Raw genomic sequence first — 25,809 nt, 5'->3', positions numbered from 1 at the left:
AAAACCTTATTAATTGGAATTCGTCATTTTCTTCAAATCGCGAAAATGTAATTGTAGCGTTTTCTTCATCAATAAACAAATCGAAAGGATTTGGTACTGGTGAACAACAAGCGAATTGTAACATAGAAATCGCTGCATAACGAGTACCGAAATTCCAAAACCAATTGCAATAACTTTGTTTTTGTGCGAAGTTTATTAAATTTTTTTTATTTTTCGGATTTATTTTTATATATCTATGATCTTCTTCTTCATCATTTTTACTTATAGCGAAATCTTTCATATCTAATAATTTCGAAATAATATTATAATTAACAAAAGGATTCGAATTATTTGTAGCAATTAAATCGAAATCGTTATATAAATTAACAGAATAAATACTATTTATTATTTGATTCTTATGATAACTTTCAGGAGATTTCTTTAAAAGATTTGAAATTAAATTACAAAATAAAGAAAACTTTGAATCAGTTAATGAGTTTTTAGCTATTATATATTTAATAATATTTCCATTCTTTAAAGTTATTTCAGCTATAACATATATACTATTATAAAATACATTCAGAAAATTAGTTTCATCATGTTCATTATATAATGGCGGAATGATTTGGGCTATTTGTTGTGAATGTATATGTTGTGATTTTAATTTATTTTCTTCTTTAGGGAAATCAATTAAATCATTTTTATTATGTTTAAGTTTATTTTTACTTCTAAACTCATTAACAATTTCTTTTTCATATTTTAATATATCCGATTTAACATTAATTTCTTCTTTATTAAGTTGATTAATTAAAGGCGTTAAAAATGAGTTAATTTTATTAGAAACATCAGGTGGAATATTACTGTCTTTAAACTCAATCCAAAATGAAGGATGTATAACTTCAAATAATGACATTAATATTGAATCGGATTTCATTTTTTCCGAAAAAAGTTGTGACCAATGAAATGGAATTGATTTAAAACTATGAACAAAATCATTAAGTTTAGGTTTAAATAATTCGATATTTGTTATAAATGATGAAATAAAGACATCGTTCTTACAATTGATTCGTAAACCTGTTAAAAGATTATTTATTGCAATGATTTCTAATTTTTTATCAATTTCACCTATAAAAATAGCAGTGATTAAGTTTTGGATATTTAATTCTTCAGTTTTTATGTTATTTTCAGATTCGGAAATATTTTTATATAAATTTATGGATTTTTCATATAGATTTTGATGTGTTTCATTTATATCTTTAAATTTATTTTGTGGTTTGACTTTGGAAAATAAAATATTTCGAAGTTTTTCATAACTTTCATGTATCTCAGGTGGAAATAATGGATTTAACTCATAATCAAATATTTTCTTTTCTAAATTCGGTGTATTAACTAAATGTTTTATTGCAGATTTAAATTGTTTAATAATAATAAATTCGAAATAATTTTTATGATTAACATTTGGTAATGCATCAACAAGATATTGTTTTATAATTTTATATATTTCAGTTGATTTCGAGTTTTGATAAAATATTCGTAAGGTTTCATTAATTAATGGCGTTTTACTTTCTAAATAATTTTCAAGTACGTTTTTGTCGATTTCTTTTATATTTGCTGATAAAGAATTTAATGATTTCTCATAGAATTGAAATGATTGATAAAACTCCGAATTTGGAATTATTTTAATTGAACCGAATTTAAATTCATCATAAAAATATAAATTCGATTCATTCCATTTAAACAAATGATCATCGATTTTCAATCCTTTATTAAAAACTGTATTAAATTGTATATTATTTATTGGAAAAATGTTAAAAGTTGGTAAATAATAAATAAAAATGAAAAAGTTAATTAAGTCGTTATTTTGATAAATGTTTGAAAGTGTTTTCATACCTTTAATTAAATTACATTCATTATCATTATTATTATTTAAGAAATTTATTAAGACTTTTGGATTTTTATTATAAACATATTTTGATAATAATTCAAATGAATTCATAATTAATTCATTTAAAATTTCATTATCGAAATAAGTTTTTGATGACTGACAAAATATTTGTACAACAGATTTATTATTTAAATAAGAAAGAATTTTCGTTCTAAATGATTTATTTGCATCTTTTAATACCAAGCCATTTTTAATTAAATGATTTATATAAAAAATCGAATTTATATTATAATTATTTACACATGTCTCAAGTTGATTAAATAAATAATTATAAGTTTCTACAGAAGGAAATGAAATTATATAAGTTAACATTGAATCATATGTATAAGTATCTAATAATGATTCAAATGAAATTGTTCTATATAATGAAACTACTTTTGGTAAAATACTATAAGAAATTGGTAACTTCAAATCCCAAATTATTGGAAAAGTTTTTAATAATATCTGTATGTTGACTAAATCATATACTTTATCAAGTAATTGTTCTTTAAATGCTTTATTTATTAAATAATAAATCGCTAATGCTAAAAATGGCCATTTTTCATTTTGTAAAAATTTTATTAATATATCTAATAATACTTTAGTTTGTGCTAAATTTAAATCACTATATTTAACATATGAAGGAATATATTCATTACAAATTTCGGCAAAATCAGATTCAATTGAATGTTCAGCATTTATAATATAAATTTGTAATATTTCATTTGATATTATATTTTCTTCTTGCATAAGCTCAACTAATTTTGAACCAATTTCAACAAAATTCTTTAAATATTTGGAATACGCTTCAAAGTTTTCATGTATATATTGAATCGATTTGATTACACATTTTTCTAAATGATATATATGTGAATAATATTTACCAATAAAATCTTGATCATATTCATTAGGTATTAACAACGATATTTTCTTTAAAAATCGAGAATTTTTATGAAATATTTGTAACGTGATTTTATTTGAATATTCATATGATAATAATTGCGTTTCGATTTCACACCATTGAATTAAATCAAAATTATTTTTGTTTTTACTTAGAAATGTTAATAAAGGATTTATAGAATCAGAACTTTTAATTAAAATAGGAATTAATTTTATGAATTCATCAGGTAAGGTTTCTTCTTCAGGAATTATTAATGTACTTAAACATTGCGCTATATCATAGTTTAAACAATATGAAATTAAAGGAATTAAATTATTTATCATTTCTTGGAAATGCGTTTGATTTGAAATTGTTTTAGACCAATATAATAATATTTTATTTCTTGTTAAAATATCACCTGATACATTAAATAATTCATAAGCATCTTCAACATAAGAAGTAATATTTAATTTAGGTAATAACAAAAGTATATTTATATATACATAAGTAGAAAAATTATTTTTAATGAATTCTAAATAATTATTAACTTGTTCATTATGATTTATAAATATATGTTTTATAAATAATTTGAAAAATTTTATATTTTCTTCATCTACTTTGGAATAATTTAATTCAACAAAATCATTAAAAGTAAATTTATTGATATAATTTAAATACATTATTTTAATTTGTGTTTTAAATACTGAATAACCTTTTTGTATTATAGTAAACGTAAATTGTAAAAAATGTTTTGACGAATTTTTTAGAATTTGATTTAAAAATATATCAAAAATTATTGAAGAAAATCCTTCAAAATTATTTTTGAAATTCATAATGTAATTACTTAATATTTGTATTATAGTATCAAAATCAGATTGTTGGAAATGAGAAGCAAAACAACCTAAATAAAACAACGCTACATTATTATTAACATTATGACCAATATTTAAATTGATTTTTAAATTAGAATAATTTGAATTTATTAAATTTAAAATCATTTCATTTTCTAACATCATAATTAAACCAATTATTTTATTACCAATTAAAGATAAAGATTCATTTACAAATGAAATAAATTTAGTTTTAGTTTTTAAAATGATTTCAACAAAATATTTTTCATATTTTAATTTCCTAAATTGAGTAAAATGTAAATATATTAAACAAATTGATGAATATACTCTAAAAAGATAATCTTTTTTTCTTAGGAAACTAATATCACAATTATCTAAAAAACTAAATAATACATTAATACTATTATCAAATTCATAAATATCAATGTTTTGGTTTTCATTTGCACCTAAAATTTGTGGTAATTCTTCTAAGAATTTTAATATAATATCAAATATTTGACATGTCTCAATTCGATAAAAAGATATAATCAAATCTTTACTTTTCATAAAGTTAATGAAAATATTAGAATTAGGTTTTGTAGGGAAATTAGAAATATTTGCTAAATTTTTATAATATGCATCTATTTCTCTAAGGATTTTATTATTACCTTTTTTAGCTAAGTAATATAAAGCATCTTGTGCTTGTTTCTTATAAATTTTATTAATTTCTTTATTACCATAAATTAATTTTTGTATTATTGGTAACATTGAAAGATAATTTAAGTCAAAATTAACATTACTTTTTAAAATCGGAATTAAAAATGATAAAATTAATGCTTGTTGATTTAATACAGTAGTATTCGTAAGTTTAAAACAATTATTTTTCATGATTTCTACGATTCTTTCTTGTTTAATCTTTACTAATTTTGGAAAAGCTCGAAGTAAATAAGCAACTTTCTTTAATTGCATAAGATTCATAGGTTGATCTTGACAAATTTGATCAAAATATTTTACTACTTCACTATTACAATCACATTCACTCATTAATTCAAATAATGCAATTAATGGATAAGGTTTTGTATATGTATTAATTGCATCGAATAAAGGAGATAAACTAATTTTTCGTTCTTTTAATAATTTACGTACAAAAATTATAATTTCGATTTTTGATGTACTTAAAAAATCAAGTTCAATAAAGTTTAATTTATCTTTTGTTATATCATCACTTCGAATTTTTAATTCTATTAAATTAATTATATTTTTAGATACAAAAATTGCTAATGAAATAGGATCTATAACTTCAGTAGGTAATTCTTTAATTAAAGTCAAAATTAATATTTCTAATGAACCTTTACTAGGGATTAAATGGAAATCAGAAATTAATCGTAATTCATTTATAAAATCAACAAATATTTCAATGCTTTTAATTAAATTTAATATATTATACACAATATTTAATGGTGGTTCTATATAAATTGCACATAAACATGCAAGTGTATGTGCATAAACAGATATATTATCATTCGAATTTATTAATATTTTAAGAATATATTTCTCAATTAATTTCGGATTGTTTAAATGCATTTTTAATAAAATTGTTAATAATTTTATAAAATTTCTTCTGTTTTCTATGGAAAATATTTTTTCTTTATATAATGAAGTTATTACATCCGAAATTAATTGATATAAAACTTCATTATTTGGTGTTTCATTTAATGATTTTGTTATTGATACCAAAAAAGATGAATAATCACATTGAAATTGATTTTGTTCATTTTGGAAAACAACTTTTCTTCTATCAATTACATCTGTTAACACTTTATTTATTATTAATGAAGGATTTCTTTCTTGTATATTTTGAATAAAATGAATTAATATTTTTTTATTAGCAGAAGAAGTAGAATCTAAAAGTGAAATTGCAACTTGATAAAATTCATTAATAGAATGATGTGAATATATTAAATTCGGATCAATTTTTTCGGCCATTAAAAGTAATTTCAAACCAATTTTAGTTTCATCATAAGTAAATTGAAAAATAGTTTCAATTATAAAAGGTAATTTTAAAAAATCTTTCGAAATTCCGATACAATGTTCAATGAAATGCGATATGATCATATTTGAACAATCCAACAATTTAATTGAAGTACAAATTACTTTAAGAAATCCATCAGTCAAAATTCTTTTCGAAAACTCGAAATTATTTGTTAAATAATCAACGAAACTACAAATATTACAAATCACATTAATTACTAAACCAAAATAATTAACAGTATATAAATATTCCTTACAAACAGATATAAAAATATGTGCTCTATTTGATATTGTTTGACTTAATTGATAATTACAAGGAATTTGAATTGATCTATTTATAAACTTTTGTAATAAATCATTTATAGCTTTAATCGTCTTTTCTATGTTATTCGATTGTTTAATATTATTTATACCGAATTGAAATAACGCATCTAAAAATGGTATAGATGTATAAGGAGTCTTAAGGATATCATAATAAACAATAGTTCCAATTGTAAAGTCGAATTTATCATTAAATAATTCAATAAAAAAATTGTCCCAAATATTAAACGCGGTAAAAGTTGTAATTTGATCAAAACATTGAACAATTTTTTCTGATATTGAAACACATAAATCTCGAATAATTGAACAATTTTTTATTAGTTTTTCATAATTTATACATGTTTTATAATATGTTTCAATATCTGTACTTGGATTTTGATCGAAAATTGGAGTAAGTTTATTTTCGATACAATCTCTAATATTAACAATCAAGATTAAAGAGTTTAATAAAATGGAATTAATTAAATCATGATCATAATTTAAAGGTAAAGAAGAAACAGCAAATAATAATGTTTTGTTTTGTGAATTAATGATTTGGTTTAATTTAACTAAATAATTATGTAATGAATTAATAATTGTTTGGAAATGTTCTTCAATCGAATTTAACTTTAATATTGTTGGTTGTATTTTTTTAACTTCATGTTCTTGAGGTAATTTCATTAAATTATAAATTTCTTTTTGTAATTGAATATTTAATGTATTCATTAAATACATTATTTTTTGATAATCATTTAAATTATTATAATTTAACATTCGTTCGAATTTAACAAAAAAATCAGTAAACTTTCCATTACAAAAACAAAGTGTATTAGCTGAAAATAATGTTAAAAACCAAACATCAATCGGATTAGCTTGCGCTATACGTTTTTGATAATAATGCGTAATGAAATCAGCTATGAACGTAAACGTTTTATTATTAAAATTATTAAAGTTTAAAAAATCTTTGTAATGTGATTGGATTTGATTGGTAAGAAAATCAGATTGAATTCGTGAAACAAACATTCGTAACATACCAATGGTTTCATGTGTTAACGATGGAAAATATTTAATTTCTTTAAAAACTGTTGAAATTATATTTTCTGTATAATCACTGACTCGAAATCCTTTATCTCTACTAAGCATTAGTTTAATAATTCGGATCTTAGCACAATGTAAATACGATTTTTGTAATATATCTGTTACGTTTTGTGGCTTAAGGTCAAGAATTTTCTTGAAAATAGTTACAATGTTTGAGTTTTGGGATGATGAAATTTTTTTCTCGATTTGGAAATATAAAAGAAGTAAACGCATAACAGAATTAAGAAAGCTAAAGCTTTGGAATGTAAAGTTGGAAATATCGAAGATTCCTGATTTCAATTTTTTCCCACACGAGTATAAAATATTTGTAATTGAAATTGTTTCTTGCTGCACAACACTGTCATTTTGTTTTTCGATCGTAAGAATAATTATATCAAGAATTTGAATACATAAATCAAATGATCCAGTTCCTATTAAATCTGTAAATAATTCATTAATTTTTTGGAAATCACAATTAGGGTCAATCCGAAAACCAATGATATGAAGGAAATTAAAATAATCTGAATAAAAAGTGGTATTATGAAATTGCTCAGGATCTTTTTTAAGCTCTAGTAATATGCCACAAAACAAGAGAAAAGTTTCAAGGGATTGTGCAATGAGACTTAATTGTGCTGATGATGCTTTGTACAAATTTTCATACAATTGAAGAAAAAATTGATGGCCGCATTGTGCAGGATTTTTTAACAAAGATATTAACTCAAAGAGTTCCTCGTCATCCACATGAAATGTTTTAATTGAGTCTTGCATTTCTAAAATGTTTGTTGTTGCTTCCATCTAGTTCGGCCGTTTATTTTTGGCGCATTCATCTCAATATAAATCATTATGCTATGACACATGATAAAAAAAAATAGCGTTACCTAATCTTAAATTTGATGACATTCATTATTACAAAAAGAAAAATCTGATTTAAATTCATATATTTTGTCAATCACAAAAAATGCTTTGAAATTCAAAATAATATTTAAACTCACTCTCATTAAATCAAAAAACTACATATTTCCTTAAAATGGTTGGATATTGTTTATATAAAACAAAGAGTCTGCTCCAACAATGAATAACCGATTCTTTAATTCAAAATTGTATAAAATACGATTAAAAGTGTAATCGTTTTTCCAGTTTTATCTTTGATCTGAAGTTAATTTTCATTGTTACTTAAAAAGAAACATTTATACTATGTTTGAACAATAATTTTATTTGAAATACATTGAATGCATAAACTGAGGTGTGAACCTTTTTTCAAAAGGCATTGCCTCATATACTATATATTCATCATCTTCTCCTGGTCCTTTTACCTTAAGACATGAAGCCTTATTCCCACAGATATAACAATAATTTGGAGCTGACCAAATAGTAACAAGTTTTCCATTAAATTTTTCTTCATATCCATCAACCATTTCATGGCTACGGACTATTTTCTGAAGGTTGTTGGTCTTAAGGAATTTTTCAACGTGGGCTTCACCAAATAAATATCCTGAACGTCGTTCTGATCTTTCGTAATCTTCAACTTCATCAGGATCACTCCATAGCATATTACCTACAAAAGAAGTAAGTTCTGGCTGTTGAACGCGTTGGTAATCTTCGATTTGTTGGATTGTGTTCAAATCAGGTGAAAGACCTCCATGGACACAAAAAAGTCGGTTGTCAACAATGGCCGCAAGAGGAAGAGTTTCGAACATGTCATTACATTTGTTATATATTTCTTCAGTGCCATATTTGGTATTGATTTCATCAAAAAATCCATACTCGGAGTTAACCTCTTGTGTTTCATGGTTTCCTCTGAGAAGGTAAATGCGATCTGGGTATTTGATTTTGTAAGCAATTAAAAGACAGAGTAATTCTATGGAATATAAGCCACGATCAACATAATCTCCTAAAAACAAATAACGTACATCACCTACTTTACCTGAAACTTCAAATAACTTCAGCGCATCTTCTAACTGTCCATGTGTGTCTCCAGCAAGAGTAATTGGTGGATCTAGTCGAAGTACATTTGGCTCGATAAGAAATAATGGAGTTACAGTATCAATCAATTGGATAACATCATCTGAACTTATGGAATTCCCAGTCGAAAGCTGTGTAATTATCTTATCGACATCCATAATGATTGATTATCGTTTTTGAATTTTTGAATATGTTATAAAAAGTGTCTATCGGTACGTTAAGTAATTATTTAATTTTGATTTGACAAATCAACTTTTTCAGAGCTTTTAAATCTCTTTGTCTATGTTCAAGGACAAAATCAATCCATGAACAATTTCAATCTTTAATACAAATCCACTCAGGTAGGAGTTTATTTGATATATTGTGCAGAAACGTATCCTACCTTGCGTGGGCTGCTACCGTATGAAATACGATACCAGCCATTAACTGTTGCAAGGATTTCAACTTTGTTGCCGTTGGATAATGTAGACTTGATTGGAAGCTTAGAGTAACTTGTACCTGGACCAATGCGAACATTAAGTGTGGAAGCAGTAACTGTTCCTGACTTCCTTGACTTTGGAACAACATAGCCGGATTGAACATAACCAGATTTACCATTTGCTGTGACCTTGTACCAAATGTAACCATCTGAACCCAAATATTCATCACCACATGTGATCTTTGTGTTAGTTTTGACTTGAGTTACTACACTTCCTGAAACAGGAGAAGATCTAACGTTAAGAACACTTGCTTCAACATATCCTGTCCATGATGTGCATGAGCGGATCTTTTGTGTTGATGGTTTTGTATCTCCTCCAGATGTGCTTCCACTATAACCATATATTGAATCATATACTGTCTTTCCTGTTGATGTAGAAACAACGATCCAGTGCGAATTATTATTTACATGTTTCCGCGTCACACCACTCATCCGTTTCGTTCCGAAATAACTGCAAAGACCATTAATAAAAGTATCCATTCCTGTATTGCAATAGCATGATGTTGTTGTAAGCCATCCTTTGTTGCATGCGAATTTGAAAGCTTTTTGAACTTGATCATCAGTTCTTAAGTTTGCCATAAAACAGTAAGCAAGGAACAAACAGCCTTCACGTTTGATTGGCTGTTGGAAGGTCGATTGCTTCATAGTCACCATTTTTCAATCTGTTATTATTTTGAGGGGAAAGCGGTTGATTTTGGAAACAACGCACGTGCAAAATAACTTTTTGAATGCATCGTTACCCGGATTAATTCAAAATTTTGGCGGTTTCCGTTGCTTTGTTTCAATTTTGCAACGGTTATAATTTGTGTCGAAAAAGAAATTTTTGTCATCAAATTGGAAAAAAGATAATTTTAGAATTTTTGGAAATTCTTTTGCTATTATTCGTCAGTAAGAATAACAAGGTCATGAAACACAAAAGTATTCATATATTGTTTGAATATATAAATTTTATTATACAATGAAAACTCAAATGTTGTTTATCTGGTTGTGGCTGAAAGCAAGCTATACTCGTCCACTGAGATGCTTTAAGGGAATTAAAATTAAAATAATAATTACTATTCTGAACTACAATCATTAAATATAGGGATTTCCTAAGTGCGAAACATTTCTTTTATAAAATGTTTGGTTTTTTAACATAAGGTTTCTAATGATAATGAAAATGTTTTTTGTCTATCATTCCAGGCGTGGCCGACGATGATAAAAGTGCGGTTTATTCGTCACAAAACCTGATCAAAAATCGCTTTTTGAATAAATTTTAAGGTGAAAAATTACGGTTACCACTTTTAGAATTCATTTTCATGAAGCATATTAAGTGTGTTGTTGTCGGTGATGGAGCTGTCGGTAAGACCTGCCTCCTTATTTCTTACACCACTAACGCTTTCCCAGGAGAATACATCCCAACAGTTTTCGATAACTATAGTGCAAACGTTATGGTCGAAGATCAAGCAATTAACCTTCAGTTGTGGGATACTGCAGGTCAGGAAGATTATAAGAAGCTTCGTCCTCTTTCATACCCACAAACAGACGTTTTCATTCTTTGTTTCTCACTTGTATCTCCAACATCTCTTGAAAATGTTCAAAACATGTGGGTTCCAGAAGTTAAAGAGCACTGCCCAACTACCCCTTACATCTTAGTAGGTATGAAATGCGATCTTAGAGATGAATTTGAAGAACATGCAGAAGAACTTAAGTCGAAAGGAATGGAACCAATCTCCACTTCACAAGGTGAGGAAATGAAAGCTAAGATTGGAGCTTGTGATTATGTTGAATGCTCAGCCTTGAAGCAATACCATCTTAAAGAGGTATTTGAGTCAGCAATCAAAATTGTTCTCCATCCACCAACTGTTAACACAGCCTCAACTAAACAGCAAAAGGATGGATGCTGCGAAATGATTTAAAAATTTCAGCCAAGTTTCTTTTTATGCACAACATCTGTGGCGGTTAAATTTTAAAAATTTTTATCATTTTTCTGAAATTTCAAATGGGTGTAAAGTGTATAAAAGTGGCATTGCATTTTTTGACCTTATGCACTTTTTATGCAAAAAGAAGTTGTCTTAAATCTTCATAAAATACACAATAACATTTTATTTGAATTGTTTTGATTAACTTTTTTGTATAGATATGTTTCTATTTGGATGATCTATTATATAATCCATATTGATTTGCTTGATTGGAAAAAATTCATGCATGAAATTCAGTTAAACACATCTATTAAATGCGAATTATATAGCGATAAAGAAAAAGACAATTAATTATTATAATATTAAGAAATGGTTGAGAAATCTGTATGTTTTACCAAAAATTTGTAAATTTTCACAAAATCAATAGCTTGGGGCAGAAATTTTCTCGCTAAATTAAAAATTATTCTATAGGAAATGTTGATTTAAATGATCTTGGTTGAAATTTTATAGTTAACTTATGGATATCATGAGATTTATTTTTTAATAAAAATCCCAATATGTTTTTGCATTGCCAAAGAGTTATGAAAAAAAGGAATTTTTCTCTCTAATAGTAAATAGTTTATTTACTATCTTTGCATCCAATAAAGGAACTATTCAAGATATGTAACATTTAGTTTTCCGACTTTCAATAAATTTTTGTGTAAAGTCAAAGGACTTTTGTACGTTTTCTTCAAGTGGAGATTTGGCGTTTAGTTCCAAAAGAGGCTTGTTCCATCCATTAGGTTTTCTGTATTCTGGATGTTGTAGCATTTCTGGCCAAACAATTTCTTCAAAATATGAACACGTGAAGTGTACACGGTCAATTACTGGGTTTTCATGATAATCATCTGGAACTTTGGCATGGAATCCTCTCGAAATTCGACGTTCCAATGCTAGACCAAAATCTTCTTCACCAGAAAACTCGATGTTTATAAGTGCATCTACCATTTTTTCGATTCTTTTGTCACCAAATAAAATGAATCCTTCTAAAATTATTATATCATGCTTTGTTTCATTATCTATTTCATACACCAGTAAATCCCAGTCAATTGAATCCACTTTATCATAGTTAAAAATTTGAATTCCATGAAACATTTGCAAATTTTTATCAGGATTTAAATCGAAATAATTGTCAATGCTAACAACTTCTGTATTTATTTTTTCTGCCAGTTTTTTTGCGATTGTTGTTTTGCCAGAAGCTGAAGGGCCAGAAATACCAATGATAATTTTATGTTTCATAACACTTTTCGTATAGAACTCTCAATGATTCCATTAAAACTCTCATGGGGCTCTACAAGAACATAATGTATTCTATGCAAAACGCTATTCAGATTAGATATTAAAAAATCATTTTAATCAAAATATTTTTTTTAATTCTTTAATTTGATCAACATAATATTTATCTCTTAATATTTTAATCTTCACTTCAATAAGTAATTGATGGTTATCTAAATTTCGATAAGAATTGTATAAATTAAATCTTGATAAATCACATTTAAAATCACTAGTTAAAATATCAATTATATCTAAAAAATTTAATTCATTTATAGTTGGATTTGTAATATTCATGAAAAGATTCATGAAATATTTTCTTGAAAAATTGGTTCGAACAAATGCACAAAATGTTAACGTGAAAATTTTATCCATATTTTGAACATATTTATTAAAAAACTTTTCATACAAACTCGAGTTTGTATGAATAAATTGTGCTAATGTGAAAAAGTTTTTCCTTCTTCTGATACATCATTAATTGAAACATTTTTTAAAAAATCACTACGTTGTAAAGTAACGACAAGTGATTTTCGGATTTTTGTTACTAGAGGAACAATGTAAAACAAATCCATGAAAAAAATATTTGTTACAATATTTTATTACAATATTGATTCCATTCAAAAAAGATTCAAATAAATCGATTTTTTCGCAATTTATATATTTGTTTAATATAAGCGAATAGTTAAACAGTTTTTCAGATTGTGTCATATACACGATATCCCATACAATCTGTATTGGATAAATTGTGTCACTTTCCTCCTCCTCTTTACTGACGATCATTTCCCTCTTAATCCATTTTTCTAAAACACGATAGCTACACAAGCTTGTGGCCACAGATAAGTTCAGAAAATTGAAATAAAAGTGCATTTTCTATTGCAAACAATTGAATCCAACCGTCAACAAAATTAGTGTGTTTAGGTGTTTGTAAAAACACCACCTTCAAACGGCATTTTTTGGATGGGTGGAGGAACTTCTACAACAAAAAGAAATGAAATGTATATGAGAAACGAAATGGCAATAAGAGGAACATATCAACCCATATCGTTTAAAAAGATGAATTCTGTTGCAAATGTTACTTGTAAAATTATTTTGGAAAAAAGTGTTGCTAGTGGTTTTTTAGTTGCCATTCCACTTTCTCACAGAGGATATATTTATGGACTTATGACAAATAATCATGTTTTACGTGATTTTCATCTTAGAGATGAAGGAGAAATATGCATGTACTTTGAATCTAGAAACAAGCTTGTTACTTTTCGAATTAGACATGACACATTTCGCTTTACTTGTCCTTTGCTTGACGTATCATTTGTTGAGATTCCTTCATCATTTTTTGATTTCAGTGTAAATTATCTTTATCCCAATCCATACATTCAAAAAGGAGATCGAGCGTTTATTATCCAATATCCGGGTGGAGAAGACTTATCATTTGCACAAGGAAACATACGACTTTTTTGGGGGTTTGATATTCTTCATGAAATTTCGACTGAGCCAGGATCATCAGGATCACCACTTACCAACACAGATGGCAATGTTTTCGGCATACACAAACGCTCGAATCCAAAAGAAAATTGTAATGAAGCTACTAACATTTCTGTTGTTATTCAAGCCATTAATAATTTATATGAAAATGCCTCAACAAGAAATGGATCATATGAAAATGCAAAAAGTTTATCAGAGTTGGAAATAAATGAATTAAAAGAAAAAGGATTACAACCAACTTATTCCCCTGATGTATTCATCAGTCCAGGAACTTTTCTCTTGGTAACACCTCTGTGGTTTTATAGAACAAACCACGCGTGGTATTGGACACCGGAAGAACCAAAGTCTTATTATATTTATGACTTGTTGCTTTCAAACTGGTCAATAATTGATGAAAACACTCCGATAGAAGTAATTGGTGGTGATTGGGATCATCAAATGCCTGCAGATAGAAATGTTCGACTTATAAGGTGGCTGGCAAGCACAGGCCTGAAATACTTACAATAAATACAAATACATTAACAAAGTTAAGCGATTTGTGATTTTATATTTGTGAATTTCTTAAAATTATTCGTAGAGGAAATGATATTTTAATAATATATTTAATGAAGTGATTGAATTGAATAAATATCAAAAAATATTTAATTTTTGAACGCATCATGTGCAAATGCAAAAAGATTAACAGAGTCAAAAATAAGGAATGAATTAGAAGAAAAAGGAATTAATTCATATCTCCTTATGTTTTTATAAGTCCAAAATTTTTACTTTTTGCACAATCTATGTGATTTTTTGGAACAAACCATGGATGGTATTGGACAACATATAAGCCATTATCGTATTGTATTGATTGCTTAGCGATTTCAAACTGAACAATGATTATTACAAATAAACATAGTTGATAAAAATCGATTATAATTGATTATAATAATATTGTTAATAATCTGCAAACGCATTCATACAAAAATGTTTGTCTTATAAAATGATTGGCAAGTACTGGAATGAAATATTTACAACTAGATTTTTAAACACAAGGAAAAATTATTGTTTTTTAAGTAATTTTGTATGTGCTTATTAAATTTCATTGTAATCTTCAAAATGACCTTATGTTCTCTCAATGTGTTGCTTATCCCGTTAAACTTTAATAAAAAATTACAGTATTTATTTCCATAACAGAATGAAAAATTAATTTCAACACATAATAAAATGATTATTATACCATATTTTGTTAAATCTAAATTAGTAATATTAATATATGGGAAAAACCGCATTAATGCACTAATTAAATCGAAAAATAGTAATATTATCATTAAATCATTTTATTTCTTATCTATTTTTCGAAGGATATCGATTGCTTTATCTATTTCCAATGACGGCTGGAAGTTTCTCATTGCGTATTCGAAGACTTTGTTGAGTCTTTCCATGTAATGTTTCGTTGTACCTTTTGCGCCATAAGTCAAATGTGTTCGAACCGAATTTTCTTTTTCCGAAATCACCGAATATGAAATTATTGATGCGACTGAATAAGGCTCTTCCATGTCGACTCTCATCATCACATCTGTTATCGGTTTCTTAATGTGCACTTGTCCGACATTCGACAAAAGAACCATTAAACCTTGTAACGGAAGTTCTTCTTTAACTCCTTCATCAGAACAGTAGTGCAAAATGTCCCATTTCATATGGTTGAAAAATAGCTTGCGTGAAATTGCATCATTTAAAGTGGCGCGAAAGTCTTTTTTAAGATCGCCAAATGTTTTTGGCTTTTGTGATGTCATAATAACCATTCCAACGTGGTCAATAATGCCTAACGATTTTTGAAGATGCTTAGGAAGAAATGGCCGTAAGTCAACTGCGTTTTGAGTTCCAAAGCCATCGCTAAGTCCTCCAATGGCTTTGGCGGAGAGAACTAATGACGCACTGATATGTTCGGTAAGGCCCGAAATTTTGCCATTATGATAACAACTAAGAGTATTAGCAGGGAATTTGGAAACAATGTTTTGGAAGACATCGGTTGGATCTGCTTTTTCTGGTGTTTGGTTCTTGAGATGTGTAAACATAGGATCTCGATAATCATGGGAAAGTGGTGAAAGACGTGAAAGCTCTTCTGAAAAGGTGGTAAGTATTGGCGTAGGAAGTTTTGGTAGTGGTGTGTTTGTGGGATTTTGAAGTTCTGAAACAATGCGTTTAAGATGTGAACCATCTCCAAAAGTATGGCAACAATTAAATATAAGTTGATTTGAGTTGGTGGAAATAGTGGCAAGAGGGAAGTTTTCTTTTGGTGCGTTATGAGTTAAAACATATTCAACAGAATCTTTGAGATTAGGAAATTCTGGAATATGCATTACTGGCACATCTTTATTAGTAGAAATTAAATTTTTCCCATCAGACATTAAGTGCAATGATAAAGATACTTTTTTAAGTTGATCCACATATTTTGGAATAATTTGAGGGTCATCCACTTCTATTCCAAGCTGAATATTAATTGGAATAATTTTTGTGTATAAGTTTTCTAGTGGAGTTAAGGGACGAGATAATGCCATAGAGAAGTTGTGAACAACGATAATTTTCACTTCACATATAAAAGGTGGTTATGCCGCTGGAACGTTATGTTGTAACGTTCGTAAAATTGTGAGGAAAATGATCATATGAACCTAGACAAAAAAGAAACGAGAATTTTGAAAGAAGAATATGATTTAAAACATTGTGTATCTTAAAATTTATCACTAACTCACATCGTGCGATAAAATTTATGAATGGCGATCAAAAAATTGAATTAATATTCAAATTAATCACGAATATGCGAAATAGTTATCTCTTTATCCAATATTGAATTTTTACTTCTTTTATACATTCTCTTAGCTAATATTGAGTTTGCCTGTAAATATGTTTTTTATTAAAAATGCTGATTTCCGATATTATTTATTACTCTATTGAATGTATTCACTTCAAATTTCCAGTTTTTCACTTTATTTTAATCAGATTTTTTTATTTATTTGAAAATTTCAAGTGATTCAATTTTCAATTCAAACGTAAAATGTCAGAAGTCATTTGCCTGAATTTTTCATTATTTTGGCGAGAATATATAAATTTAAAAATCATAAATCATTCATGTGATTTTTAGCGCATCTGCATTTTGAATAAGACTAATTAATTCATCATCGTATAAAATTTGAGAAGGGATTTTTGTATCTGGAGTAGATGATGGAACCGAAATAACCGTTTAATTCTGAGTATAAACATATAAAAAGGAATACATGAGTAAAAATCCAAGTTACCATTCTCTAACATTTAAAAGTAATCATAAAAGACATGGCAGCATTTTAACGCAGCTTTTTGAAGAAACAAAATACTCAGAAGAAGGACCAATTGAAGAAGAATTTTCAAATCCTCCTTATATAGATGATCAAGATATGGAGAGCATGAATGCAGAAATAGAAGAATGGGTTAGAAATGATGAGTCACTTGCATCATGTTCATGGACAAATTTTATTCCAGATGTATCTGAAGATGAAAACCCTTATTTAAGCCAAATGGCTTTACAAAAAAACTCTCAAAATAAATGGTCTGATAATCCATTTGTTCAATTTCATTCTTCAAGTTGTCAATTTCTTGATATTCCTGATTTCCAAATCAAAGAGCGACAAAACTTTTTACCAGAAAGGAACATATCATTCTTATTTGATGCAGAGAGTTCACATATCCACAGTGATGTTAATGAAGAAATTGTTTCACATATTATCTCCAGTTATTTCAAATCAAAGCCTGAGCTTTTAAAAAGAAGACAAATGGAATCGATTCGAGCACCACCGCTTGAAGACATCCAGTTTATCTCAATTTCATTTCTTGGAATTCAAACTTCATATCCATTTTTAGCCCCAGTTCAAATCAATGCCAAACTTCTTCAAGACAAAAACTTCATTTCTGACGAATGGGTTTTCTTTCCCAAGAGTAATCTAGAATTTTATCAGCGCCAAAAAATCCAAATAAATCTCAATCAAAAAGCATCATTTGAACTTCCTGATATGACGTGTCCTAATTATCTTATCTTTATTCTCTCACATATTTTAACCGTAGGTGGTTCTGAAGATTTAGCCAAGTATTATATTAACGGCAAATCTGAACCTGCGCAAAAAGCAGTCAATCAATCATGGCCCAAAAATTTAAATGTTTTTACCCCATTTGCATGGACCTACGTCAATCTTAACGACCTCATTATCAACGAACAATTAGTTATCAATAACATTTATGTTGCCGATCAACCCTTAACGGGCGCCAACATGAAGTCACTTGTTGAATCTGCCAAAAAGGACAAAATCAAACCCAAATATAAGATGTCGATGACAATTAAATTAAGCACACATTCAGTCCGTCAAATCGAAGAATTAACATCAAAGAATTATACTGTATTAAGGTTATTATATGAACAATCGATGCAAATTAAATCGAATATGTATTTTTCACATCAAGTTCAATTTTGTTTAGAATCAGTTTCCTTTAAATTACCACCAGGAATTAAAGCACGAAATATTTTTGCACAAATATCATTAAGGAAATCACCTACATCTCGAGAGCCATTAGAATTACATCATTCACAAGTATATTCTACAAATGATCAATATGGATTTACTAAATGTTATTATCATTGTGAGAAAGGACAATTCGACGAAAACTTTGTATTTGATTTACCATTTCCAATTGAGAACAATTATTGTTTCTTTATTGAGTTTTATCATTTTGTAGCACAACCTAAAGCTAAAAATGATCGAGAGCCTATAGGTTGGGCATATATACCAATCTTTGTTAATGGTGCACTTATTAAAAATGGACAACATCAAGCTACAATATATTATGATAAGAAAATTGATATGGAAAAAATCACAAATAATACAAAATTAGATCAATCAAATTGTGTATCGACAAATATTCGATTTAATTCATCATTATATTCATCGGATGAATCATTAATGAAATTCATTCATTCGAAAGGTACATCAATTGATTCAATATCTAAAATTACAGATCAATCATTAGTGAAAGCATTTTATGTAATTTTAGACTTATTAATGGGTAATTTATTACATAATCCGAAAAAGGCTATAATTGGATTTGTTCGATTAGCAGAACGTTGTAATGATATCATTGATTTTAAACATTTTAATATTTATGCATCGAATTTTGCATTTCGAAATCCGGATGAATATCATCGATTATTAATGATTGGTTGGACGGAATATATGGATTTAATAGTTACAAGTGTTCGACCTGATAAGAAATTACTTGAATTCTTTTTCTTATTAATCATTAAATCACTTAAAATGAATAATGATTGTTCATTTTCGATTATCTTTTCACAGTTTATCTTTTCTTATACTAAATTAACAATTAAAGAAACAGATCCTAATGAATCATTAGTACAATTATCTAATTTCATTAATGCGTTATTTGATTCTGGATTTTGTTGTCAAGCAATTTATGCGTTAATAGTTCAAACTAATATATTAATATCAAATAATTCGAATTATTTACCAAAATTCTTGACGGAAGTATTAAAGCCGAAATTATTTTATTGTTCATTAATGAAAATGCGGCCAATGAAATTATTTATTTTTAAGTTAATATTATTTGATAAATATGGAAGTAATTTCTTGTTTTCATTATTATTAGAAATCATTGCATTATATTCACAAAAGATTCAACATGATATAGCTATGCAACTTTATGATTGTATTAATTTAATTATTCCTATACCACAATTTGAAAATCGGAATGAAGTACAACCAAATCAAATCTTTTTAATATATTTGATGGAAAATCTTGAGTATAATGAAGAAACTAATAAATGGTGGAATGGAATTAATCGTAATGACTTTCGACAATCGATATTTAGTTTAATAAATTCCGCAAATATCATTGAATCGAAATTACCTAAATCGAATGAAAATAATCGTTTAAGAGAAATATTTTATTCTACACAAGTATCAATTATAAAAATGATTAAGTTCATGTTAAATGATAATTATTGTATAAGTGATATTACTGCAATTATATATCAATTTTTATATCAATATAAAATCATTGCTACTGATTTATATAATCATTTCTTAATCATATTAACGAATATAGCTACAAAAGATATTATTTCATTTTTAGATAACGCTAATCCTGCACCATCACAATTATTTAAATGTTTATTTAAACAAAGTAAATATTCATCTTATATATCAGATTTCTTTTTAAAGATATTAGCATCCGAATTTAAGTTATCGAAAGGATTTCAACGAATATATCCATTAATATTTCGAACATTATCATCATTTACAAAAGATGAATTATTTGATATTAAATTACGACCTTCAGAAGAAGCTAAAATTGAAGCAGGTGATATCTCATTTCAAGATATCACTAAAACTATAACGACATTAGCTAATATTGAGTTTCAATTAGAACAAAAAGATTTAGATGTCGATACATATAATATGTTACGCTTAAAGAAATTAGAATTAATCCGTTCTTCACCTGATACAGTCTTAGAAGAATTAGATAAATTATCTGAGCATCAACAAAAACAAGGTTATGATGCAGAGTTTTTACAATCACGTTTATTACAAGCAGCTATAATCATCGAATATTTAACATTACAAAATAAAATCCCACCAATATTCGGTATGAAACATGCAGCACATGCATTTGATCAAGTTTGTTCTTATTCATTATTTGCTATTCATGATTATGATGAATGTCCTCGTTTAAATGGTTATTGTGATAGTAAATATTTTAATATTCGATCATTAAATGCATTATTATATGATATTACAAAGAAATGTATCCCAAGACAACAATGGGAAATCGCTAATTTAATGATCGATATCATATGGACCATCTATGAAAATACTCGAGGCTTCTCTAATCTTTCACGTTTCTTTAAGTTACAAAAATCTATGAATGATATTGTGTTTAAGATTAATGATGAACGAATGTTCGGAAGTTATTTCAAAGTTACATTTTATGGTTCAAACTTTGATATGTTATTGAACAATAAAACATTTATATATCGTGAGAAGAACTTAACACATTTATATGACTTCTCAAATAGTCTTATTGAGAAGTATCAAAACGTTAATAAAAATATACCAATCGAATTAATAAAAGAAAAAGGGGAAGTTGATAAATCGAAACTTTCTCCTGATAAAGGTTACATCCAAATTACTTACGTCGAACCATATCTAACTAAGAACGAAATGAAAGTCCGAAGAACACCTTTCGAACGGAGTAATTTCATCACGAAGTTCTTCTTCGATTCTCCATTCCTTAAAGATAGTAATAAAATTCAAGGAGAAATTGACGAGCAATGGATTAGAAGGACTTTGATCTACGTGAAATATCCAATGCCGTACATCAGTAAAATTCAAGAAGTCGAAAAATACGAAGAAAAGGAATTCATGCCAATAAGAGTTTCATATCGACAACTTCGCGATCAATTAAATTCGTTCGAAAAGGCAATCGAACAAGACGACACGATAAAGATCCAACAATTGTTACATGGAACACTTTTGGCACAAGTGAACGTCGGACCGTGTAAAATCGCTGAAGTGTTTTTGTCAGATAATAATAGTAATAATACAAATGACAAAATACATTTGAAGTACGTAAGGAAACTAAAGGAAATATTCGGCGCATTCATACCGGTCATTAAGAAGGCGTTGGAAATACACGACAAAATGGTGCAGTCTCAACACGAGTTTAGACCAATGCAGGACCAACTCGAAGCAGCATTCGTGTCGTTTAATGATACGCTGTCAAAATACCAAATCAATAAAAAGTGATTTTTTTGATGTATTTTTGTTTTGGTTTTATGAAATAATTTTTATGTGAAAATTTTATTGAGAAAACGCCAATAATAATAAACAGAAATTATTTGAAATTGTTGATAAATGGAATTATGGTTTATGATGCAAGCGATTCAACATGGTTCTTTGTGCGATTTGATAATTCGAAAATTTTATTTGCTATCCTTTGAGATACTTTTTAAAAAACATCGAAAATATTTGAATCAAAATGTTAGTAAATGGAAATCAAAATACATATTTTTCTAGAAAAAAAGCACATAAATGGGGATGTATAAATAAACAATTATTATTGAAAATTTTCAGAAAACATTTGATGTTGAAAAATAAATCATCAATTAAATAATTTTTTATTTTTAATGAAACAAATGATGTGATCGAAAATAGTATTTTAAATTTCAAAATAATATATAATATTTCGTGAAAAATTTATTTTTTCTTTTAATTTCAGTATATTCTTCCCCAGATAATGCAAACCGTTTAAGTTTGTAAGGATTTGTTTTCAATATATTCAATGAGTTCATTGATTTTTGACTTTCACATATGATCCATAAATGGAGTATAAAGGAAAAAGTTACGATATCACCTCTGTCTTACAATCAGGTGATTCGAGTGAGGTTGTGGACATGCTTGATTATGACAAAATTAAAAATATTATTGAACAATTAAATCAAAATCTTTTATCTGAAAATCAAAAGGAAGCTTATCAAAAACTAAGCGAAATATCATCAATTATTCCACGAATATCAGAGTTAAAAATCCTTTTTGATATATCATTCGTCTGTTTAAATATATTAAATCATGATAATTTTGATCAACATATTTTATATTATTGCCTTTATATACTAGTTCAAGAATCTTCGATGACAACTAGTGTAATTGATTTTATAATATCAAAAGATTGTATCCCAATATTACTCAAATTTTTAGATAATGATTTTTTAATCAATCCAACAGTACGTCTTTTATCCCTTTTATTTACATCTAATAAATCAATTCATTTTTGCTTTGAAAATCCTGTTTTTGAAGCTTTATCAAACATATTCAATACTTATTTAGATTACCCACCAACTGAAAACAATATGAACATGCTTATTTCAATATCAATCGCATTTAAACAAACTTCGTTGTATCTTATTCATCTTTCAGTTGATGTCCTTCATCAACTTTGTGAAATTTGGGGAAAAATTCTTTCTTTATCATATACATTTTTATATCCGAGGATTTCCGAATGTATAAGAAACATTGCTTGTACCCTTAAAGATGAAGGAATACAAGTAATTCTTGAACATGAAATCTGTCAAATTTTTTACCAATTCTTATTAAGCCCTGAAACAGATGATGACACAATAGCATGCTCACTTCATGTTATTGCTTCATGTATGTATGCACAAAGCGATGAAATTCGTCATGAAATTCTATCGTTTATAAACTTATTCGAAATTGCGAAATTCATAGAAACCCCAAATAAACTAATCAAAGAAACGGTTTTTAATTTGCTGGTCAATATAATCTACTCATTTGGACTTACTTTTGATGATGAATCATTCAATAATTTGATTGATTTCCTAGCAGACCCAAATAGATTAATATATTACCGCGATACATTTATAGAAGGAGATTTCCAGATGAAATGTATTGTTTCTCAATTGACATTACTTTTATTATCGAAATCTTCAATAGAAATTACGCGAAGGTTCTTTGAATCCAATGTGTTGCTGGTAATTTTGGATATATTTGATTCCAATATTGATTCTATAACAATGATAAATTTGTTAAAATCTTTAGATGATGCTATGCTCAAAATCAATAACAAAGGCATTCCAAGTTATGAGCATTTCTTGCCATTTGAATCTAAATTCACAGAGATTCTTTCGGAGTTAGAAGATAATGAAGATCCTTGTGTAAGTCAAACAGCGTCAAATATCCTAAAAAAATGCAATAAGAGTCTACGCATTTATATTTCAAATTCAGAGGACATAATTATTGGTGAAGAGGGTATTGAATTTCTATAAAAATTTTATAAATGTGTTTTTTTTAAATACATTTCATTTTAAACATTGAACGACTTTATTTAAAATAAAAGAAACTTAAATATTTTTTTCGCTGTATTTTTTTTTTTTTTTTGGAACAATTATAAAATGAACGTTTATTAATTTGTAACAATAATTAATAAACGTTCATAATGCTTCCACAAACTCCTCAATCACCGCAAAACGCATCCAATTCTCAAAATAAATGCAATAGTCCAATTCCATGTCATTACGGTAATCTCACTTCAAGTCAATCCGGTCATCCATCTGCTGTTGGAACACCGGAATATCAATTTACACAGGTTGCTATAAGCGATGATTCATATCCATCAAATTCTCAGAGCGATAGTCAATTCGGACATTGGACAGACTCGCAAAGTGGTTATAATTTTGTTGGCTTTCAAGACTCTGATTATCGATATTCACAGTCTCAAAGAGTACAAACAATATCAAAGGGCTCATGTTTTTCACCTGTGTTTCCTAAGAGTGAATATAGGCAGAATTGTGATCTTTCATTTTGTTCCCAAATACATCCACCAACGTTTTCATGGGCTCAATATCCACCAAACGCATTTGAAAGCGTTCCACAGTATTCCGGCATCTACATCAATGAAATTGTTGCAGATGATCAGGAACTCTCTCCTCACACAGATTTATTTGCAAAACAAACAGAATTAAAAGAAAGTGATAGAATAGACATAATTCAATTATTTATATCAAAATCAGATATTTTTGAGGTTTCATCGAAATCTCTTTTTATGGCTGTTCGTCTTTTTGATAGAATTCTATCAGTATGTGATATTAAAAAAGATCAATTATTATTATATGGAATCAGTTGTTTTAGCTTAGCAGCAAAATTTAACAACTCTTTCTATCCACAACATTCTTCTTATGCGAAAGAATTAGATAATAAATTTACTGATGATGACATTTCGACAACTGAACTTACTATTGTCAATCAACTTAAATGTAAAATCAATTGTATAACATTACCAATGTTCTTTAATTATTGGATAAACCAAATGGAGTCTGCTTCGCTTTCGTTACTCAGAATTGCGACTTTCATTGGTTTATGTTCGTTATTTTCAGACAAAATTTCAATAACCGATACGAAAACCGTTGCGGTTGCAGTCATGATAATTGCACTAAGTACACTTGACACAAATTATAAAGAAACAATACTTGCGGACGTCATCAAAGAAATGAATTTTGACAAAATATTAGAATGCGCTAAAGTTATTTTAGGTCTAGTAGAAGAAGTGATTAAACAAAAAGAAGCGCCATTATGCCAATTGTTTACTGATATAGAAGGGGATTGCATCTACACTGATTTGGATTATACTATAAAATCCTTTGATTAAAAATTCTTTTCATTTTATATTTTCGAATTCTTCGCTTGTTTGATTACAGGACCCAAAAATTTGTTATATATATCTTCAGCTAATTTTGCGGTATCATATTGTAAAAATAGTAAGAAAATGCATTTTAATTTGTAATAAAAACGAATTGTGTTAAGAAAGATGCAGCAGCTTTGCAATTGAAACGATATAATTTTAGTACAACGATAACATTTTTCTGCTTATAACAATTGTTATTCAGCCATTGAATTTGACGCGTCAAATCCGGTGAACTTCTTTTGGCACTTTTTGATTCATATTTTCCACCAACGATAACAATTTTACACGAAAAGTGTCCAAAATTTTGTGTCTTTTCAGAATCATAAAACCAAATTTTCATTCATTAAATGTTTTGATTACATTTTGATATAATTCTTTATTTATTT

The 25,809-nt window shown here is 27.4% G+C and overlaps 7 protein-coding genes across 7 annotated transcripts; 4 read left to right on the top strand and 3 right to left on the bottom strand.

Moving 5' to 3' along the window:
- Window positions 1-8,232: 8,232 nt before the first annotated feature.
- GO595_009044 (Pph3p) lies at window positions 8,233-9,141 on the bottom strand (the record flags this gene model as incomplete). Its single annotated transcript, XM_067922686.1, has 1 exon — window positions 8,233-9,141. The coding sequence occupies one exon, from the start codon at window positions 9,139-9,141 to the stop codon at window positions 8,233-8,235; it is 909 nt and encodes a 302-aa protein (XP_067770829.1).
- A 191-nt stretch (window positions 9,142-9,332) lies between these two features.
- Window positions 9,333-10,115, bottom strand: GO595_009043 (enterotoxin; the record flags this gene model as incomplete). Its single annotated transcript, XM_067922685.1, has 1 exon — window positions 9,333-10,115. One exon carries the CDS (start codon window positions 10,113-10,115, stop codon window positions 9,333-9,335), a length of 783 nt encoding a protein of 260 aa, XP_067770828.1.
- A 644-nt stretch (window positions 10,116-10,759) lies between these two features.
- On the top strand, window positions 10,760-11,359 carry GO595_009042 (Ras-related C3 botulinum toxin substrate 1; the record flags this gene model as incomplete). Its single annotated transcript, XM_067922684.1, has 1 exon — window positions 10,760-11,359. The coding sequence occupies one exon, from the start codon at window positions 10,760-10,762 to the stop codon at window positions 11,357-11,359; it is 600 nt and encodes a 199-aa protein (XP_067770827.1).
- Window positions 11,360-13,630: 2,271 nt separating this feature from the next.
- GO595_009041 (ankyrin) lies at window positions 13,631-14,659 on the top strand (the record flags this gene model as incomplete). Its single annotated transcript, XM_067922683.1, has 1 exon — window positions 13,631-14,659. The coding sequence occupies one exon, from the start codon at window positions 13,631-13,633 to the stop codon at window positions 14,657-14,659; it is 1,029 nt and encodes a 342-aa protein (XP_067770826.1).
- An 809-nt stretch (window positions 14,660-15,468) lies between these two features.
- On the bottom strand, window positions 15,469-16,539 carry GO595_009040 (uncharacterized protein; the record flags this gene model as incomplete). The annotated part of the gene is made up of 1 exon (XM_067922682.1): window positions 15,469-16,539. The coding sequence occupies one exon, from the start codon at window positions 16,537-16,539 to the stop codon at window positions 15,469-15,471; it is 1,071 nt and encodes a 356-aa protein (XP_067770825.1).
- An 864-nt stretch (window positions 16,540-17,403) lies between these two features.
- Window positions 17,404-21,972, top strand: GO595_009039 (Dedicator of cytokinesis family protein; the record flags this gene model as incomplete). Its single annotated transcript, XM_067922681.1, has 2 exons — window positions 17,404-19,276; window positions 20,300-21,972. The coding sequence occupies 2 exons, from the start codon at window positions 17,404-17,406 to the stop codon at window positions 21,970-21,972; spliced, it is 3,546 nt and encodes a 1,181-aa protein (XP_067770824.1).
- Window positions 21,973-24,178: 2,206 nt separating this feature from the next.
- Window positions 24,179-25,387, top strand: GO595_009038 (uncharacterized protein; the record flags this gene model as incomplete). Its single annotated transcript, XM_067922680.1, has 1 exon — window positions 24,179-25,387. One exon carries the CDS (start codon window positions 24,179-24,181, stop codon window positions 25,385-25,387), a length of 1,209 nt encoding a protein of 402 aa, XP_067770823.1.
- Window positions 25,388-25,809: the final 422 nt, after the last annotated feature.

Source organism: Histomonas meleagridis (assembly GCF_020186115.1).
Source record: "Histomonas meleagridis strain 2922-C6/04-10x chromosome Unknown contig_82, whole genome shotgun sequence".
Taxonomy (NCBI): domain Eukaryota; phylum Parabasalia; order Tritrichomonadida; family Dientamoebidae; genus Histomonas; species Histomonas meleagridis.
Note: the sequence above shows the minus strand (reverse complement) of the source record. Positions and strands in the feature narration are given on the sequence as shown.